We start from the raw sequence: 23,022 nt of genomic DNA, 5'->3' as shown, positions 1-23,022 counted from the left end.
AATTTCCTTCAGTCAATACAGTTCAACAAGACCTTATATTGATCTACAGCTGACATCAGTCAAGATCAAATAGCAATATATCATTTTCAAAACAAAACCATGATTCATTCTGAGATACTTGACTATGTTGTACTCTCAGTGATGTGTAATCTCAGCCTACATTGTCTCACACACAGGCTCCCTTCCTTGAGTAACATTGCCCGTGTTGTTATGCAAGCCAAACCACTCAGAATTTTAAACACTTAAATCAACAAAACAAATGAAAAATGACACGAGCAAGCGCGTTCATGTTCAACCTCCCTTGCATTTGTCTTGTGTCCAAAGTTGCTCCGTTTCACATCAAAAGGACGTCACAGTGTAGATAACAAATTGACAACAGCTGCAACTAAGACAAGAATTCAGAAACTCTTGCTTTTATTAGAAACAAGTGAAGTGAATGATGTGAAGTGAATAATGATCTCCTTTCTCCGGTTCCCGCTTCAATATTTCATAGTAAGTGATGATCTCCCAAACATAAAGGGTGTCGTTGCATCCATATTTCATTGGAGAACAATGCAGTGTAACTGACATACACAGTGAGGAAATGTGCTTACAAAGCATCAAAAGAACTGTCGCACAGTATGGATGGCTGCAGAATAATATAGGGCACTGCTGGATGGATGTAACAAGCTTCATTTGATCACATAATACAAAGCTAGTGTGTGTGTCTATGTGTGAGACACGCTTCATTTGATCAGGTAATATAAAGCTTTTCTGTCTGTGTGCAAGTTCACTTGACGTGCATCATTTGCCCATATACTACAAAATTGCAGTGTGCTGTGTGTGTGTGTGAGAATATGCACCAATGAGGAAAGAAAAAGCCAGGGTGCATGCATGTGTCTGTGTGTCAACAGAATGTGTGACATGGATCATATCCTTAGAAAATACAAAGCTAGTGTGTGTGTGTAGACTACAAACAGTGGTATGTCTGATAACATGGCTTTCTGAATGAGAGTGATGACTCCTGTCACTTCTGAACCACACACACACACACACACACACACACACACACACACACACACACACACACGCTGGCTTTCTGCTAAATTAAGCATTGGAGGAAACTACAGACACTACATCAGAGCACAAACATGTACAGACACACACACACACACACACACACACACACACACACACACACACACACACACACACACACACACACACACACACACACACACACACACACACACACACACACACCTTCTGACATAGAAACAAGCTCACAAACGAGCCGAACGCGACACTTGTGACTAGAAATATATGCAGGGCATGCGTACAAACACAAAGACAAAATTGCAGACATCCTGACGGAGACACGTGCCAGTGCAATGCGACACATAAATTGGGGCATGAATTATTAACTGTCGGAAATATCAGAGCACATGTTGGGACTGTTGTACCGCAAAACAGAAAGCCATTAGAGAGGAACACAAACGGACTCTATGCATGACAACAACTGAACGATACAGAGTGCTGTAAAGAGACATGGCACTCTCCCATATCCATTATAAAGGACTTATGTAAAGAGGAACTGCACAACGGGCATTTTCATATCGTGAAAACTCATATAGTAAACTTAATAATTCAATTAGTCGATCAATCAACACGTAATTTCACACATGACGAATTGCGTTTTACCCTTTATTCAACAGTTCAAACAAAAAAATCCGTCTGCCTCAATAATGACTCAGACTATGTATACACCACAAGTAGCTGATATATCAAAGTACTTGCATTACAGGGTCAGTTCACCTGAAATACAAGAAAGAGAGAAAAAGGTCCACCTTCACCTCCAGTGATGTCTAAATGCAAACAGTTTTGGATACATTTGCCTTCATCAGCAGAAATGGCTGACGTGGATATCAGCGAGACACCACCACGAGGTACCGTAAGAGAGAAAGCATGAAACAACCCTGACAGGTGGCACTAGTGCAGATCATCACATGCGGATGAAATAAATCACATTGAGCGTGTGGTGATGATGGATCTGTCCATCAATCCCAGCGCTCAGCATTGTCCACCTGGCCAACTGTTACACTGTAACTAATCAGATGAGGTAAGACGTGAACTAATTCCAATCGACTGTGATGAAGATTCTGTCCATGACTCTTATTCAAATACTTTAAAATGAAGGATACCAAATGATGATAAAGCTCTTTACACAGAATAAAATGAGACAAACGATAAAGTAAGCACAATTCAATCTATCAAAATAAGGATGGACAACTTTATAACGTACAATATTTGCAAATCTACCTCAGTACCTTTAAAACAAAAAATAAAGATGCTGGAGAATCACACTGCAACTCAGCATGCTGAAAAGTCAAATTCATCGTCCTCTCACTTTGTCCTGGTACAGAAGACTAGAATATGTTTTTCACGAGTATCAACCAGCTGAATTGTGCTTAACTGACCAAAAAACAAGATCCAAAACACTCATTTACCGGATTGAATGTTCCTGCAACAGTTACACATAATGTAACAGAAATATGAGACAGAATATGTACTTAAAATAGATTCCAATTAAACTTGAGTGTAACTAGGGTGTTGTTTGAAACCAATAGACTTGTATAAAAAGTGTCTGCTGGGTCTGTCATTGCCCATGTGGTTATTCCTCAATATACCAAAATCACTTTGTCCTCTCAACTAACTGTGGAGGTGTTACCGACGCGTTATCATGAATCTCGCCTTTTCTTCTTCTTTGGGTTCATTCAACATTGAAGAAGAGCATGTGCAGTATGTCGTAAGGGATCGAACGAGATGTCGCTGTATTCACCCTCTTCAAACATACGTCCTCTCCCTTCTGCACAGTCTTCTTCTAGTTTGCAGGTACTCCATCAGTACAGTTTCTCTATGATGAAGGCCAGGATGGCTGCTGCCAGAGTGAGCCCGAGTCCCAGCTTCTTCAGTACTTCCCTGTCCAGACTGTGAGAGCCGATCAACAAAACGGATGAAGAAGGCAGAGATGAAGCAGGATCTTGGATGCCATTGGCAATCGGTTGCTGTGGAGGAAAACGTACAGAAAAACAATTGAATTAGAGATCAAGACAGGTAGATATTTTGATGTGTCCTTCATTTATTTCCCCCTAAAGGCCTTTTCATACCAGGGCTGTTACCAATAAACAACACAAAAATGTAAAATACTCGCCTATTTCACATTGAAACTATTCATACCAGCAGCGATGCAAATTTGCAACAGTTGAAACTCAAAATACAATAAAAGGTTTGAGTATTTTACATATCACATTGACTCACAGCGACCTCTGAGGTCAATTGTTGTATAGCCTAAGCTACTGTAAGCTATGTTATTGAGCCTAGTCTTGGGCTTTTATTGTGAAAGGTAAGAAGAGAAGGAGTGGATTTGACATGCGCTGCCTTTGTCAGTGTTGAAAGGAGTAATACAGTTTGCAGTCTTGGTTCGGAGCCTCTGTGTTGTACACAATAGTCTACATTCCACACAATGTGATTGGTTGGCACCTTTATTTGGTGAGAAAGCTCTGAAAAATATTTGGGGGGGGGGCTATGGTGATTGCCCTCTTCTGCAGAGAAAATCAGCTGCAGGGATTCAGCTTGCAGTTATTTAATCAAACTGCATGGCACATGTTTACTTATATGAGGGTCTCAGTCCAGTCTCCCTGCTCATTAAGGACATGAATGTTACATTTCAGATAATGTCCACTTACAGAGCTCATGAATACAAATCGTTTGGTGGTTAAAAATGAGCTATTTCAATTGAAATGGCACAAATTCTCTTGTCAAGCAGGCCACCATGTTCAGCGCGTAATACTTCCTGTTGTAGAGGTGGAAGATCTTTGCGCTCACGGACTGAACCTGCTGGTGACTGAACCTTGAATGTGAATATTCCTCCGACGCGTGCAAACACACAGCATTGCACACAAAGGCCCCGTCATTCTCCCACACACTTTTGGACACAGACTTCGTTGCAGCTCGTAGCACAAGCGACGTCCATAATTCATAATTAAGGGATCGTGTTTAGATTAAATCAGCTGGCCACAGTCACAAATCAAACAGCGAGACCTGACAGCAGAGTGGCCAGTGATCCAGCGAATGAAATGTCTGTAATCAGTGAGTTCTGTTTAGTCCTAATGTGTTGCACCATTAAAAAGACATCCATAACTGAAGGGATGTGACGGTGACAGGACAGGAAAGAGCGATGCTGACAAGAATTGAGCTGGAGAACAAGATAAATGTCAGTGCAGGAAGAGGAAGAAAATTCAGTTGTTTTAAAAAAAACAAATATCTGAAGTTTATTTTGCCACATTTGTCAACCAAATCACAATCTACTCGTGTTCTTCATAAAAAAAGCCATTTATGTGAGGCGGTGCATGACTACCCGTCATGGATCATTGCTGCTGATCATTATTAGAAATACATCTATTGATGCCACTTGATATTAGGATGTAGCGCCATCATTTCGGCGAGCAAAGGGGGATTACAGGGCTCTATCATTTATTCCACTTTTCCTGTCTCTCTCCATCTGCTTTCTCTCTACAACTCTGTTTCATTTGGAAATTACAGAAACAATAATTAACACAATTTTAAATTCACTGCTTATTTCGATATTTTGTGGTTGGAAGCGTTCATAAAGCCAGCCATTTGCTTATGCAAATGAGCGCATTTCAATTATGGTGCCATTATCTCTGTGTAAAGCAGTTAATGCAGTTTTCTAGTGATCCAATTATTACAGAGTGCTGTCTATTGAATCAAGCTGATGTTGAGGAAGGTGCACTGTGATGGAGTTACGTATGCGAGCTTGGGAGAAGTGAAAAAACAAGAGTTAGCTTACATTTGTAAGTAGAGCGAAGGCTGAGACTGTGGTATCGCTCGAGTTATTCTAACGGCATTGTCACGTTGCTGTGCAGAAATGTTTCTATAACAAATATAACGGCACATTCAACTGCTTCTTATAGCGACATAAACAATTCCGTCAGAGTTGAAGTGTGAACCTAAAGCAAAGTCTGCTTTGGGCTGAATTTGAGGAGTTTGTGTGTTTGACATGTGGCCAATGGTCAAACATAAAAAAACAAAAACAATGTACATGAGCACATGATGCGGCTTGTTGAGGCAACACGAAAAGCAGCGGTGATGAGAGCAACATAAGAGTAAGCACTCATTTTACATGAATACTTTCTCCCTGACCTCCCTCATTGATCATCCTTCAGCTTTATTACACATTAATATAGTTTTACCTTAATGTCTGAGAGTGCAGACCTGATGTGCAGTTTCAATTGATTACTATATAAATAAATAATCCCACACAAGATGTGGCTCTTTTAATTTGTTAAACAAATTGGATCGGAGAACCAGCACTTGTCAACACCTCTAAGCGGAGTGAAAATCAATGTGGATGACCTTGTGGTGGTTCCTATACGTCTCCTCCTGCGTGACAGTTGGTAAAACTCCGGATCACCACGAAGGTAGATTACGTGGGGCGATATTGAGCGATTGATCAGTGGCCTTCCAGAATAACCTTTAATCAAGTTCACGAGGGATAGCTGAATGAGGTTTGGCTTTGATATTTACCATAGGCAGATTGACTCCGAACGCCCCCCCTCCCCCTCAAGTATCTCCATTAAGTCTTGTTTACCGACCTTCTGTCTCGTCTGTTTTTATTTCTTCTCTCTATGGATCGCCAATGACAGGTCTGGCCATTTTCCTTTTCATCCTCCATCCTTTTCTTCCACGTAGGAAGCTTAGCCAACTTGAGGAATTCTGTTCACCATTGCCAGGATCTGGCTGTGCATGTTGTGTATCAGTTTGCCATCTTATATTGTTAACAAGTTGTTATGAGAAGACAGAAAAACTCGCAAGAGGAAAAACAAAACACAAAACACACAGAACGATAAGTTGCTTTGAGAATGGAATAAAATATATTAAATACAATTATTTTGCGTCTAATATTTAATTAAATGAATGTATTAATGCATGCAGCTTTAAAATGCACCCTTCTCTTAATATTCTCTTGCAAGCAAAACAACTTTCTCTCCTAGTGTGAGGGAGCTTGTTAGTTTAGTCTTGGAGGACGGAAAAAATGATATTTCAACTTAGAATGGCGATGGCGTCTACAGTTGCCTTTATTCCCTGCCAGCCTCAACTCATTTTACCATCCTCCTCTCTCATATCCGGCTTGCCTGATTCTATATGAATGCAGCATAAAAGCATGGCAGATTTAGTCAAAGTACAAACACATGCTTGTCTACAGGCCTACAGTTTGTATCCGCATGTAACAGAGAGTTGGTGCTCGCCTACACGTGCTGCGTGCACATGGCCGTGTGTATGAGCAGCTGCACAGCATCTGTACTCTGCCGTACTATCCTACACATTACTCCTGCCCCCCTGTCCTCTCGGATTGTTGTGAATGCTACCTTGCCACCCACTCTTCTCCTCGCCGCTGTGGCTGAATGGTTTCCTCTGTTACCACACACAATGGAAGATGGATACTGTGACCAGCAACGCCTACGTGACACATCCAAAAGTCACTTACAGTAACTTTAGACAGTAGGTGGAGGGAGAATCACTAGCAGAGGTCTGGCTGATGTATCCACTACTGTTAGGATCATCGGTGGACTCACTAATGGAGAAACTGATACGCTCTTTTGATGCTTGAAAAACAATAAGGGTGCATGTGACTGAGCCTCTTAACTGTACAAATGTGATCAGAATGAATACAGGCGCTTCTGTCAGGAGTTAAAATCACTAATCCAATCTCATCAGCAATAAAATATTTGAAAAGTACTCTTCCCCGAGGTTACACTGTATGCCTTTTAACAGGGTTTAAACGTTGGCTTATTCATTAAAGGATTAATGAACTGACAGTGTAAGAAAAAAGAGAAAAGTTGGTTCATTCAAAACAGTGAATGAGAAATAATTCCTGTAATGAAATTCACTTAGTATGCCATGTCCTGCTTACTTGAGTAAGAACAGGAGCAAGTTCAATTATTATTTTATGGAAACTGAGACAAAAAGAGAAATATATTAAGAGCAAAGGGCTGGTGAAATAGAAAAAAAAAAAAAGTGTCAGAACCATTATACTTCTCTACAGTGACAGGCCAAGTGTGCTGCCTTCCTCTCTATCCTTCTAGTTATCAGTCTCTCTGCAGGTGCCCTCTCACAACAGGGCGCCAGGCGAGAGACTGAATAGCACAGTCTAAAATCTATTAGAAGTAGGGAGGATAAGTGAAAATCCAAGTGGCAGTAGGTGCGTGTCAGCACAGTGGGGGAGAGGCGAGGAGAGAAGAGAAAAACGGAGACGAAAATGAGGGAAGGGGGCAGGAAAAGATGAGAGATGTGGCTTTCAATGATAGTTCACCACCTGCTAGCTGGCATGCTGAGTTCGTGCATATGTCTGGGAGAAAGAGAGAGTAAGAGAGCTGGCATTTGTGAGTAAGCGTGTTTGTACATGTCGGCCTGTGGTGGAGAATTTCTGTCTCTGCTCACGGCAGTAGAGCGAAAATAATCCTCCTGAAAATCATCTAACACTACACTAGGGGGACAGACTGGCCAGCACAGCGAGGTCCTTTTCCCTCGAGGTCTGGGACTCTCAAACGTCTCTCTGTGTCTTAAAAACTCTTGCTCCAATTCCACGCACGCACCTTTTTTTTAAAAGAAAAATCTGTCTGGTGCAGCGTCCGCCAACACACTGGCATATTCACACAAAAGATACACACAGTGACACACACCAACGCATCACGAGAGCCAGAAAGCACACAATACACAGTGGTCACATTTCTCACATGATCCTCACCAGCTGTCAGCGTCGCTCTAGACACAGAGACCATGGAAGTGGTGTGTGTGTGTGTGTGTGTGTGTGTGTGTACGTGCCTAAATAGATACTGTAACAGGCTCCTTAGTCACGGGTGATTTGACAAAGCCATAGTGACAATCACAATGAGCTGCAGCTGCATCTTCAACATAGACGGATGGGAGAGAAATTAAGAGTGATTACAAGTAATATTTCTGAAACAAATAAATGTCTGTTGGAACTCAAAAAGAGTAACGAGGCTCAGTGGGAAACTTGTGTCATGTTCTGTCTTCCTCTTTTTCATCTGTGATCATACATTCCCTCCATCGGCGCTGCTGTGAAACTCTCTGACACTACGGTGTATGTGGGTAAAACTATACAGCATGTGTATGCAAGTTGACTTACGGACACACACAACATACGTTTACATAGGCACACATCACTATATATATATATATATATATATATCACAGCAAATCATCTATGAAAGGCTTAATCATAATTTTAATCTAGATTTGATTTTTTTTTTTCTGCAAAAAAAAAAAAGACCTGAATATTAATAAAATGTACTCGTAGAGGTGCGGCTTGTGCTGGCTCTATTTTCTCCCGATACGCAACAGAAAGTGCAAAATGACAGCCAAGTCAACAGATGCAATAAACACAACAGTGCATCCGCGAGTGTCTGTGGACCATGGGAATGGAAATCAATATCACCAGTTCTATCTAAGCAACTGGAGAGGGAGGGGAGGACTATTTTCTGTGCTGAAGGTAACCGTTTGCTAACAGTTATTTAATGTGGTGCTACTGTGGTATTTCACTGCTCTGTGGTTTTAACTGTTGACTCCAGTCAGTAGTCAGTGGGGCTGGTGTCCAAGCCAAGCGGTTATGTGTCACAATAAAGAACATAATCATTGATCACGATGACAGCCAGACAAATATATATATATTTTAGTATGGCTGTGGTGAAGTTTCGAAAAAGATTTGGTAGCGACACTAAATCCCCAACCTGTCGGGAACACCCAAAACCATAAGGACAGAGCTACCTTCACTTAACAACACCCATTGAGTTTTACTTGCTGCATATGAAAAACCCCGAACATCATTTAAGACACCAGTGTCCCTGCTCCACTCACCGCTTCCTCTGCTGCCATCTGGGAAATGCACCAGAGCGTCAACCAAACCAGCAGCACAACCCAGTTGACAGACAGTTTCTTTCTATAGGCATCAAACTGACTAAAAGTAACTCCCTCACACACACACACAAGGTTTAGATCTTGTACTTGATGCACGCATTTTGTATATTACAGTGCATACGGTGCTTATCTATACACCTGACTAACAGACATAAGCAAGTATACTTTATACTCATTAACACACACACACACACACCTCAAGCCTTATCCTCGCAAATAGGTTTACAGCCACAGTTAACTACATCCAGAAGAACACTACATGTGTGTACAGTGAGGTGTTAGGTGTGAATGTATGTTTCAAACACATGACATGGTACTATTACAGACAGCAGGTGCTTTCAGACAGGCAATGGAAAAAGCTGAACAGTCCTAACATGGACATAACGTGTGCAGGCACACACACACACACACACACACGGACACACACACACACGGACACACACACACACACACACACACACACACACACACACACACACACACACACACACACACACACACACACACACACACACACACACACACACACACACACACACACACACACACACTTGGTGGATAAGAAAAAGGTCAGTGTAATATACCAATTACTCAGTCTTACTCAGTCGTATCTTTGCCTGCAAGCAAAGAGGGGGAGAGGCCTGAGGTGGTTGTAAGACAACCAAAGTCATATTTCAGATTTAATTTGACGTCATACAATACACCATTACGTTAAGTAACTTGCTGTTTAAAGCAGTCTGCCAACAATCGGTGTCCTGGGACTCATTCCAGGTGATGTGTCTCAGGTGATTAAGTAGCAAGGTGTTTTCCTGAGCCTGGGATTAAAGAGGGAAGATTACATTTCTCAGGTGCATCCCAACACTGAGAAAAATGTAAGTGAGCAAAGACAATCATCTGTAAACTATTGTTGTCAAATCCATTACCATGATTAAAGATTGAACATTGTTGCAAAGTAAAAGAACTCTGTTTTCCAGGACATGGACTGTAAATAAAAAATGATTTTGTCTTTCAATCAAATACTATTGCAATAACAAGAATAAAATGCTGAGAAGTCCAGCTGTAATTCTGTTGAGACAGCATGTTTAGCTTAAGAGAATGGTATCATTTGAAATAAAATACAAAGCCGTGGGTGACTCAACAGCTGAGGGACTTTGCTCAGGAGGATGGTCACGAGGAGAAAGTCTATTTTTACAATAACATGGAAGAAAAGGCCAAAAAAAACATGATTTTGTTTTTTTCAAACAGCTTTTGGTTAAGTGCTTTGTTATTTACATCTTCTATCTGTGGTTTAAAAGCAAACTCAGAGCAAGGGGTATTTAAAACCCCCTGACATTTTAAATAAACAAAACAGACGGGGGCTGCGTAATGCCATTTGACGTGTTCGGTAAGAATTCTGAAAACAGACTAATATTTGATGGCTTAACATTCATTCCTTTGCTAGTGTGACTTTGGGTCTTCAAGTATACACAAAACGCAGGCCATGCAGTACAATTTGACATGCTAAATGAAATGCTTAAAATAGCTGCTGCTTTGAAGGCAAAACTAATGCTTTGCTATGAGAGTAAACAAAGTCATGCAAAGGCCAAGCAAAACCTTTTGACATTTTACATCATAAAATAAAATGGATTTGAGAGGATTTACTGCATCGGGTCTAGAAAAGACAGCATGATCTCTGATTTTGTTTGTTCTTTTCCTGACAACAGAGATGACAACACGATTTGTGCATAACGCAACATCAAAGCAACAACCCACAACAGTTGCATGTCAAGACGGAGCTGTTCAATTGTTTGGTGTGAAATGCAGATTTTCGTTTGAGTTTCGTGCCCGTGTGTGCGTATATGTTTGTGTTAGACGTGTGTGTGTGTGTGTGTGTTCTGTCTACATGACGATTATGTGAATACAGCCAGTGTCTCATATAGCCTGCGGCTAGTAGGAGTCTGCCACGCACACCGGGGGAACTGTGCGTCGTTGTGTAAGTGTACATAAATGTGTGTGTGTGTGTGTGTAAAATCCTTGTTTTTACCAATGAACCTGTAGTGTACTGTGTGTAAATGTTCTGTAAGCACTATGATGCAAAATACCAGCAATCCCACCCACTTAGCCTGTACTGGAATATACAAAGATACTATTATAAACTGACCACTTCCACGCAGTGTTTTTATATTTTTCCACCCATTCGTGCCAAACAAGTCAAATACCGTATACACACACACACACACACGAGATGGATGAACTGATTAAAAACAGAATTGCGAGGACAGAGGAGCAAGAGGTGAAAGGAAGAAAGTTGATAAATAATGAAATAATGACACAGGACACAAATACAAAGAAAAAAGCAATGAAAGAAAAGAAAAACAGAGATATGATGAAAAAGAAAGCCACAAGGAAGGCTGGGGGGACCATGAATACAAGCCCCAGAGAAAGGGAAAATGAAATTGTATACGCCAGCTGAGATTTGTTCATTCACCTCCATTTCTTTTTTTGTTTTTCTCTCAATTTGTGGTCATGGAGGGACATTGTTCACTACTCGTATTCCCTGCCCTGCTCACTCCTTTTTCTATTCCGTCTTTCATACCAACTGTCAATTTGCTGTCTTATGAAAGGAGCAGAGCAGTTTTCTTTTCTTTCTCCCGTTCTCTCGGTCTCCTTGAGAAAGTATGCCGTGTGAAAAGAACTGATTATTGGGTGGCACTCAAGCTGTTTTTCTGTCTCCTGATCTCTCCCGTCTACCTTGCTCTCTCTTTCACTCGTTTCATTTTTTGGCCTCTCTCACATACCCCCTCGTCTTCTATCATTTAATTTCATCTGAGGATGAGGACTGGTGAAGATACTTTCTATTTTTCTTTCCTCCACCGTGCTGTTGAGTGCTTTCTTTGCTATTGTGTCCCACTAAAAGACTCATTACCATCCTTCACCTTTTGCTGAAAGTGCTGTTTCTGTGAATGATGGGCTGACAGCCGGAGAGACAGAGAGCGGGTAAGAAAGAGAAACAGAAGAAGAGATGTCATTCATGTCAATAAAAGCAAATTTCTCTCTCTCTCTCTAAAACCTTGGTCTAAAAACACCAAGGCCTTTTAATGAACATGTCGCACCGGACAAAGGAATGGTCTTGGGCTGCACACAGACAAAGAGCAGCGTGCCATGAGATCACTATGAATCCATCCTCGCTACTCATCCATCCATCCATAATGTCTGTACCTCCAATACATTCACACATCCATGCATCCATTCATCTCCTCATCCATCAGCTGTGTGCATCCAAGCCATCACGTCTCATAGCCATACATTCAAATATATCTGTCCTCTTTCAAGTCCACCGTTCCACAGCCGGCCACACAAGCTTTCACATGTCACTCCTTTATCAATCAATCCATCCATCCATCCATCCATCCATCCATCCATCCATCCGGCAGTATTGCTTCATTCCCACACACATCAGCATGGATGCTGGATGGTGTGCAATCATCTCTCTCTCCAACTCAGAAATGATAGATCTCTCACTTTTCTTTTTTTGACAAATGGATATTACAGACCTTAGTGGGTTCCTCTGCCTATCCAATCACCCACTTATCTACCACTCTCTCGCTCTCACTTTCTCTCTTCTGCATCTTCGATGAAACGACAAAGCTCGGACCCGGTCCTTCTATCAGCTACCATGCACCTCATCACGCAATCTCTCTCCTGGTCCTTTATTCCTATGTTTTTCTCTCGCTCTCTGCCAAAAGCCTGTAATTATAGACTCTGCAGCAAGACATGGGGGTGAGCATCTCTCTGCCTTTCCCTAATCATTCATTCATCTCACATACACATTCAGCTCAGTGTGCGGTGGATTCACGCAGCGGCTCATAGAAAATAGATGGTCTTCAATCTGTACAGGCCAGCCAACAGTGTGTGTGTGTGTGTGTGTGTGTGTGTGTGTGTGTGTACATGTGCATATCCTTAGATATGTGTGTGTACATTGGTATGCTAGTGTCAGAGATAACTAAATGCATGTGTGTGCATGCATACTGTCAATCAGACCTGTTCACTCATAATAATAAATGCTGGACACACGGCTCTCAAGGACATCACATACACTGTACAATACGTGTGTCTGTGTGTAGCTTGCAAATACTGCTTTGTTTCCAAGCCATTAGGTCACTTATCTATGAGCACTGTGGTCCAGTGCCACTCTGGTGTCATTAAGAGCTGACAACGCTGGTCAAGGGCTATGTATTACAGATCATCAGCAGCATCACTGGAGATCACTTAATATAACAATATGTTAATTGACAATATGCTGTGGAAAGCAGAGACGAGGATTCATTATTTATTTTTTTGCAAATCCTGATACACCACTGTATGTCAACACACACTGCTCTGCCACTCCGTCTCATCTACGCAGGGTGTTAAAACAGACAGAGTGATTATGTGTCCTATCCGGGTATTGTCATTATAAAAAAAATGAACAAAGTAAGTCCACATATCCACTTAAATTCTCTTCTGGAGCACATTAAGGGTGGAAATGATGACTTTACCTCCATGTTCCTCTTGATATCAGGACATTGATCAGACAAAGGTATTTACAGTACAGACAGTGTGTTTTGTCAGTTTGTGAAAAACATTGTGCATAACAGAGTGTGTGTGTGTGTGTGTGTCAATCTGAGAGAGTGCATGTGTGTGCATCAACCCAAATAATATTACAGCCTGAGCGTGTTGTGTAAGAATGTCACAGAATGTTAAAGGAGTGTGAGTGTGGGGAAACTAATGCAAGTGTGTGTATTGATGGGCTGCAGACTTTATGAGGCAACTTGTTTTACAAGGTCTAGACCTGCTGAACTTTTCAGTGCTGAGTGACGTACCGCTTGGCTTGTTGTGAAACCTTTTCTCTTTTTTATCTAATTTTCTGCCTCCAAAAAAATCTCTGCGCTTGCTTTCCTTTTCATCAGTGTCCTCTCTCTCTTTCTCTCTCTCTCTCTCTCTCTCTCACTCACTCATGTCTCTCTCTCTCACTCACTCATGTCTCTCTCTCTCTCTCTCTCACTCATGTCTCTCTCTCTCTCTCACTCATGTCTCTCTCTCTCTCACTCACTCATGTCTCTCTCTCTCTCTCTCTCTCACTCATGTCTCTCTCTCTCTCTCTCACTCATGTCTCTCTCTCTCTCTCTCACTCATGTCTCTCTCTCATGTCTCTCTCTCTCTCTCACTCATGTCTCTCTCTCTCTCTCTAATGTCTCTGTCTGTTCCTTTCATCCCCTCCCTCTCTGTCTGGCAGTAAAGGCTGATGGAGTGTGAAATTAGAAAGTGTATCATATTCTGCTCTGTGGCTCCATGTCCTGAGCTATAAGCTACAGCTAGTCAGAGTGAAAAATAACATGCAGTGAAACAGATACATTAACATGTGTGTGTGTGTGTGTGTGTGTGGTGGAAAAGAAGGCAGAGGACAGTTTAGCCAGCTACAGCTTATCTTAAATTACTTATCTCACGCCTGATACACTGGGGCTTTTCCACAAACTGCAGCGAGAATGGATTAAAAATGTGGACACAAACACACACACACACCTAATTCATTTGCTGACTTTACAAAATGAGAATAGCCTGTTGTAAATACAACTTTTATAGTTTGGATAAGGAAAGAACACAGTGTGAGGGCTTGACAGAAAGGTCCTCATTACCTGAAAAAGACCAGTACACATCTGGCAGACACATGTACACTACATGGGTAACTGATTTAAAGTTGCTAAATATAGTCTGCACTGAACTCTTCACTGACTCCTTGAAGACAAAATGACTTAATAGTAGTATACCAATATGGCTACATCGATAGAACACCACGGATGCTCACAACATTTGGTGTAAAATTGAATTGAAACGAGTCGGTGAGCTTGGGATTTGGGCGTTGGCTGTAAAGTTATGGAGAGTAACAACCAATCAAAGGTGAATAATGCTAACAGCTAAAACTCCAAAGCAACATGGCCCCTAAATCCATCTGACTGAAGACAATATCTGGAATCATACTCTGTTTTATTTACAACAATATGCTCTCATAAACTAAATTAAGATTGATGTCTAACTTGGGAACCACGGTTAACAAAACCCAACGAAAAATCCATCCCAGTTACTTAAAACTTATATACCGTCTTTTGTGTAAAATAATGTAATGTTAGATTAATTATTATAAATTTGCAGCTGAATCAAACTGCATTGAATGGACTTCAAAACACAGTGTATCGCATCTTGTGATCTATTGTCTTTGTATCTGACCATGGAACATGCATCAAGAGATCAGATCGTCGTGGTCAGAAACAGTTTGGAGTACTTTGGAACCTGCCACTTTATTCCCCTGGCACGATTTAGAGTCGCGGCTGGTGTGATCCCAACGCACGATGGTCTCCAGTTGAAAAAGTGTTTTAACCTGTGTACCAGCATTACTCTCTTTCCTTTCTAGTTCCCATATTCTCTCTTTTATGTCATGTTATACCGGTAGTTTTATTTATTCCTGACATTTAAAGTGCTAAATTCTATAATCACAGCATTAATATAGCAGCAAACAACTCTTTGCTATATAAAGATACAGCAGAGTAATGTCTACCTGAGCAGAGATTGAAGTCACTCTCACTGTGTGTGTGTGTGTGTGTGTGTGTGTGTTGTAATATGAGCGTGCTCCATTAGCTGGCTCATGGCTGCTGCTCTGCACTACTCATACGCCAGTTACAGCTGATAAATCTGTCCAGACGGACGGCGTCGTAACAGAAGCGTAGCACTCGCCCTCCGGTTCCCCCTCAGGAAAGCACTGTTAGCTCTGTCATTACCGACGCCGTTGTTTGCAATGTTAGCGCTGTTAGCGCTGTTAGCTGCGAGCTGCCTGCTCAGCCGCTGCCATGTTGGGAGGAAATAGAAATGCTTCCAATCTTGTATTTAGCCCCTTCAGGTTGATCTCCAGATCAGGTTTAAGTTTAGTTCCAAACCAAATGTTGTGCTGTTCCTTTTGTTTTATGTCAACCACCAAGTAAACGCTATTTTAAACTGTTTGCTACGGAAGTACAGTTTACTAAATATTTTGTGGTACAGCCATGAAGTGATGACTGTGCTTACATGCATAAATCTGTTTGTGCACATTTATTTTGATGTCATTTGATGTACTGAACTGCAGCATTTAATTGGAAAATGATGTGACTCGAGGCATGCATTTAACTGTATGTGTGTGTGTTTACCTGCATCAGGCCAGACACCTCTCCCTTCTGAAGTGGTTTGGCGATGGAGGGAGTGAAGGGCTTACTCTCTTCTACTGGTCGGCCTTTCAGGAAGTGTTTTCCTGCCTCGTAGATGTCCACCACAATCATCTTCCCTTTGAACTCAGCCCTCTTAGGCACCAGCACCTGCAAACAAAAGAGCCACACATCATAACTGATATCACTGCAAATTTGCATAACCCTCAAAAAGAACCACAATGAATCATAATTCAAAATGTGGGATTTCACTCACTGTAGCAGTGACTGTGCCTTAGTGACCAGAGGTGACATATATCCGGCAACTTGCTCATTCACTTGTTATTCAACTAGAAAGACCCACCTATAGTACCATCCATTCCAACAAATAACCAACCCTCTGCATGTTTCACCACATCTGTCGATTACATTTTCAATTAACCGCTGCTCTAAAACTGTTTTCCCCAATGCGCTCCCACATTGTTATTTAGCCAGTCCCTGCCCGCTTACAGGAAAACCCAGGGCTGAGTGTTTTCAGTTCCATTTATAGAAGCCCTCAAGGTCAAAAACTACGGCAACAGCTGTGAGATAAACCATCGGGATTTGCTGTTTTGTCTTATCATTTCACCATGGCAACTATAAATCTCAGCAGGGAGGAAAAGAAAACAAAGAGTTATAATTACGGCCTAGTGTGAAACGGAATTTGTTCTTAATGGCTTACCCCTGTAGATAAAGATCAAATGATTTTCCTTCCAAAAACAATTTTCAAACTAACCGCAAAGTTGACAGATTTACAATGATATGTGCCGTTCACAGCTGTTGGAGTACTGATTTACTTCTTTCCGCAAACTCCCTCCCGATTGGTGTTGTGATTATTGGAGAGATTTAAAACAGTAGTCGGCACTAAAGTCAAGGTTTTCTTTGATAACATCATATAACTTATTCTATTTCCCAAGTGAAAGAAAAAGGCTACATTTGTGTATACGAGTGATCACCTTAAGGCTTGAAAAGCGATGTTATCCTTTCTGAACACGGCGGAGCCTTTATGGTCTGTCACTGCTGTGGCAATTTCTTTAAGAAACTGTGTAATAATTTAATAATGAAGATAATAATGGGATCATTCATTAAACCTAAGATCAGGTATAGAACAGAAACCTTGGGGCTGCTGAGGATTCATTGTCTTGCCCAAGTTGACTTCAGCAGGGCGGTTGCTTGCTGACTCAGATCACCTGGTGGTCTGTCGACGACTCTGCAGGGCTAAGACACTGACTGGGCAGAGACTGGCTTGTGAACTGGTGGAGGGAGTGCCACTGCTGTGATGGCAGGAGTAAGCCTGGCTCAGTGTTAATCTGTCAGTCTTCATCCAGATGGTGGAATATGATCGGAGATCGGCCCAGGCAGACACACAGCCAGCGCCACACCTGCCTAATCAACACACCTGCTGCTCGACACTCTGGCCACTGTGAGGGTGCGTGTGTGTATGTGTTTGTAGGCAGCCAGCAACCAGGCTGAGAGCAGAGAGGTAAAACAGCAGGGCTGTGGGGGAGGAAGGTAAGTGAGTGTGTGAAGGTGAGGGTCATTTGAGGCCCATTACAGGGTGATTAAATGATGAAAGAGCTTGTCCGATTACATTGGAACCCCCCCCCCCCCCCCCACCCCCCTCCGACTTCCTCACTGAACCACGAACACACACACACACACACACACACACACACACACACACACACACACACACACACACACACACACACACACACACACACACACACACACACACACACACACACACACACACACACACACACGTGAGTCGGGTGCCTATTATACCCGTCAGAACAGATATCCATCTGATGGTGTAAAAGTGAAACTAGGCCATTTGTTCACACTCACACCTCTCTACCGTGTTCCCCACTTCACTCCACCCACACACCCACCCACCCTCTCCACCCCCCCTCTCCACCCACCCTCTCCACCTCCTCCGCTCCCACTACTGTTTTCATTTCTTGATCCTTGACTTCCCCATATTTCTCCCTTAACCACCAAATCCTCCTAACTGAACTCTTCAATGTTTTGCTGTTCTCTTTATCTTATTATACTATATTATATGTAAAACTATATTATATTATAATTATTATTACTAGTATTACTACCATTACATTGCATCTTACACTATGTCTAAATCCATTCTATACTATGTCAATATTGTATACTGTCTTACCACATCATATACTATATTATATTTTTATTTTGTTATATCAATACAAACAAAACTAACGATTATAACTTAACTTTAGTATATATTATTTTGGTGTACACTGTTTACATATACACTAGACCAGCAGCTATGATCTATTCTTACACTAGTTGTATATATCTCCATGTTATTTATTCTTTACTTCTCTATTTGCTGTAACACCTAGATATCCCCTCAGCGGATCAATGAAGGCTTATCCTACTTTCCCTTTATTCTTCCTTTTCTATTAAATCTTTGGGATGTTGTTATCCAGAGTGATATAAAGTGTTGATTAAACTTTAATGTTCAAGTGTGATCGCATTATAGCACAAAAAAATCCCCCATATGGTGAATAATATTAATATATACACAAGTGAGGAAAAACAACAGGACGTTATCAAAATACAACTTGCGATGTGAGTCAGACCTCTGTAATGTGTATACACCCTCGTGTGTATGTACTGTATATGTCTGTGTCCTGTGAATGTAGACATACAGTATACATGATACGGGGCGGTGTCCCTTGGGGGGACAGATTCAAGAACATATTGGTACGTCGTGTTTTCATGTTCTTTTTTTCAAGTCAGAGTGTGATTTAGGAGTACATGCCAAATACTTTATGTCCCAAAAAAAATGGGAGAGGGAAAACATCAAACATATCAACGTGCTTTTCCTCTTGAGTAAAGTCAACCGACACACACGACATACATGCCTGCATACACGCACACATGCATGGAGGAGTCGGCACGTCACAACACACACATGAACCGAGTGACACTTGTAACTTAAGTTTATAGCCTGCAGAAGGAGGTGCAAAGTAGGAGGAGGAGAGGAGGGGAGGAGAGGAAAGTGGAGGGGAGGAAAAATGATTACCATCCCCTGCCCTCCCTGCTAATAAAAAGCATAACTTCAAACATGTTTCTGATGATGGTTAAAGCAGGAGGAAATTGATTTATTTGAAGATGTCTTAAAGTGAATTTTTCACAGGTTGAGAGAGGGTCTTTGAAGCCATGCGGATGTGTGTGTATATGAACAGCTGTATGTGTGTGTAGGATGGAATGTGCATGTCTTTAGGGCTGACCTTAATGTTAAAACTGTAAAAAATAAAAAAAGGAGCAAAAAGTACTGCCGCTATCAGCAGCCAAATGCGCTCATGACCACCGCAGGGTGTGTATGTGTGTATTTGTGATGTTAAAGCTAACCTACTTCAGTCAATACATGCTTAAGCTTCTGACACCTGCTGTGAGTACTCTGTGACATGCAAAGCAAAGCTTATGACCTGATTTACTAAGTGTGAAAATGAGGGAGGGTTGGATTAGCTTCACATATTGGAACATTTTCATCAAACACAGATTAATTCACTGCTTTTCACTATACGTGTTCGATGGTGGATAGAGTCTGTAGGCCAACTAAACTATTTTAGGATTCATCTTTAGGATGCCAAAAGTGTCAACAAACATCCAGCTTGATTTTGACATCATACCAGCCAGTGCAACCTAGCTTGATTATAAGTTTGATGAACAAAGTTGGATAACAATTTATAAAAATATTAGCTATCATTATCTCTGAAGCTAAATACAATACAAGAGTAAATGAAACTGAAACACTACCTGTACAACTAGTTTCTTATTTGGTTGTTTAAATATATTAAATGTAATGCTGGTGAAAGACATACATGCCCTCTGGAGTATGTGTCCGAGTCATTTATTACAGTTTTGTTTCTGAACAATGAACTTACCTGTTCGTAGAACTTGTTGTGAGAAACATAGTATTGAGCATCAAATGACTCCTCCGTCACCAACACATGTTGCCTCTCCCCTACCTACACAGAGAGTGAGAGACAGAGAGAAAACACTTCTATGAACACAAAATCAAACGCACACACGATTATTGAGTCATGAAACATCAGCCTTTCATGCAGCATTTGTTCAAATGTGTTTTCATCTATAGACGTGGCCATCTGTGTGTGTGTGTGTGTGTGTGTGTCCTCAGCCATATGCTGATCGTAACCTATGAAAAACAACAGGATTAATATCCCTGGCAATCATTTAGGACCCTCCTTCTTAGTCTCTTTTCAATCTCTGCATCTCTTTTGGTTTGATTTAGTCTGTGTTTCTTGCTATTGATGAGCTTGTGTGTTAGGAAGGATGCATATTCACTTAAAAACATGTTTTTTTCTGATTTGCTTCAAGGACTTCACATTTTTGCTTCATATTCTTCTTCTATAACTCTGCTAGAAACGTGTTAGAAATGAGGGTTGTTTGCTTTAACTGAGCTGACAGAACAACCTCATACCTGCAAAAAGAGGTGAAAAAGGTGACAAGCACTGAAACCCTGTTAAAATGTAGCATTCTGGTGTACTCTGAGAAGAAAATTAAGTGATAAGACAATTACTTTAAGCAACAAAACTAATTTATTATTCAGTTATTAATCAGTATTTCAGCTCTATCATTATTAACCTTTATTTAGACAAAATCCATCGAGACCGAGGCCTCACTTTCAAAAGTTTTAGTCATATAACAACAAGGATAGCAAGAGTAGCGAGAACCATCGCCTGCACAAATAAAGTGATTAGTTTTCATTGAACCCTGATGAGGTATGACTTAATATTAACTTCCACTGTTACAGTAAAGCTGTTAGAATTGTGGCCCATCTTCTATTTGCAATTAATATGCATTCAATCCAGTTCAATTAATTTAATGAAAATGATAATCTACTCTGGCTAAGGTACTTTATCAAGAGTGAAATAATAGCTGTAATCTATACACACCTCTGCATTAGCAAACCGCTGAAATGAAGGGACAGGCACCTTAACACTCTCTCTCATTACTTCAGGGCCCTTGGGAGCAACTGCACGTGGGACTGTTGGGACTGTTAGAAGGCTGGCTGTGGTCATTACAGTGAACCGTGTCTGGCAGTGTGATGAGAGGGCACGTGAGCCCTTGTTGCTGTAGTTTATCTCCTTGGAGCAGAGGCTGCATTTAGCATACCCTGCCTTATCAATGTATTTAAAACACTGTGACAGCAGGAAGCTGTACTCACGTCTGTTTAGACCTCCACCTTTATCCAGGCCTAGCTCCACTCACATCTCAGCCCTGCGTCAAGCTGCGCTACACTAACAGCCTCCTCTTCCTGGAGCTCTTTGACCTCATCATCTCATCAGTATCAGGGCCTCATGTTTAAAGTTATTATGATCACGAAATCGCCTATATTCTACTGCTGCATGTTTCATCACGTTACGTTTTTTCCTCCTAAATCGCGATAATGACGAACGTTAACAGTCGACAAAAGTTTCTGCATGCAGTGGACGTTAACTTAACCCAGCAGATCTGAACGGTAACGGAACCTTAACGGAGGGAAATGATGACGCTGTAGACATCTTAACGCTGATTGGTCAAGACTCGACAGGTCACATCAAAGATGTTTTATTGTGAAGATCACAACATCACCTTTTCTCCTCGTCTCACTCCAATCTGAGAAACGATAGCTGGCCAGTTGACCCCCCCCCCCCCCCCCCCCCCACCCCCAAAAAAAGAAATTACAAAATATTTTGATTCAAAACTGTGAATTTCGCCGAAAAAGCGACAAGTTTGCAGGTATGCAACCTTGTTTCATTGCATATTGAAACCGATCTACTCATTCCATCTGATGACACACATTGTCGATGTATGAAGACTACAAATAAGCTGATCACACACCTGCCAATCAATATCACAATACTGAACAAAGAAAGACAGTAAAGGTAGTATATCAAAGAATTTACGGAGAATTCACACTCAATTCAGAATGACCTTTAGCACGACTGTGATCTTAATACATGAGCAGCCAAATGTTAACCAAAGTACCAAACACGTGTGCCTACAATGAGGACGCAATACACTATCTGAACCTTTTCTGAAAAAATGTGGTGTATTACATGCTCACTCCCTTCAAAGCTCACACTAAATCTTCACCTAAGGATGAGATATTCTGTATAGATAGTAATACTACATAACATGATATAGAGGGCTTTTTTCCATATATCTATTTGACTCCAGATGAGACGATGTATCAACGTGTCGGCGGCTGTACGGTGTGATCCCAATCAGAGCAACAATGATGGCGCCTGCTCTGAATTGAACTTGGTTCTCATTGGTTAGAGGTATTCTCAGATCTTGCTACATAGATGTAATCACCACACACTTAATTATTCTGTGACATAACTACATAACTTAAAACGACAATCAGTGGGACACTTTAAGTACCCCTGTTTAACATGCATTCAAGTAGTATATAAACATTAATAAGTGATTTATAAGATGTTATCCAACGAGTCAATCATCATAGTTAGGATAGAGGCCTCACATAACTCCACTTGTTACAGTATTAACCCCCCCCCCCTCCAAACAATGTTCAGCTTTTCATCATTAGTACAGTTTGTGAAAAAGCGACAAGTTTGCAGGTATGCAACCTTGTTTCATTGCATATTGAAACCGATCTACTCATTCCATCTGATGACACACATTGTCGATGTAATGTGACCATATAACAAGACAAAATGCTTAACTTAGTTTATGTACAATATGAGTATCTACAGCACCTTTACAAGCAAGGCTATACTGCTTT

The 23,022-nt window shown here is 41.2% G+C and overlaps 1 protein-coding gene across 1 annotated transcript in view; it reads right to left on the bottom strand.

Annotated features, from left to right (window-relative positions):
* Nucleotides 1-1,675: 1,675 nt before the first annotated feature.
* The window catches only part of cdkal1 (CDK5 regulatory subunit associated protein 1-like 1), a 205,723-nt gene continuing 184,376 nt past the window's right edge, over nt 1,676-23,022 (bottom strand). The window contains exons 13-15 of the mRNA XM_079164177.1: nt 20,156-20,239; nt 16,191-16,355; nt 1,676-3,044 (exon numbers count right to left, since the gene is read on the bottom strand). Of these exons, the coding sequence (XP_079020303.1) occupies nt 2,880-3,044; nt 16,191-16,355; nt 20,156-20,239 (414 nt within the window). The 3' untranslated portion in view covers nt 1,676-2,879. The remainder of the gene's footprint in view (nt 3,045-16,190; nt 16,356-20,155; nt 20,240-23,022) is intronic.

Source organism: Pholis gunnellus (assembly GCF_910591455.1).
Source record: "Pholis gunnellus genome assembly, chromosome: 8".
In the NCBI taxonomy this organism is placed as follows: domain Eukaryota; kingdom Metazoa; phylum Chordata; class Actinopteri; order Perciformes; family Pholidae; genus Pholis; species Pholis gunnellus.
Note: the sequence above shows the minus strand (reverse complement) of the source record. Positions and strands in the feature narration are given on the sequence as shown.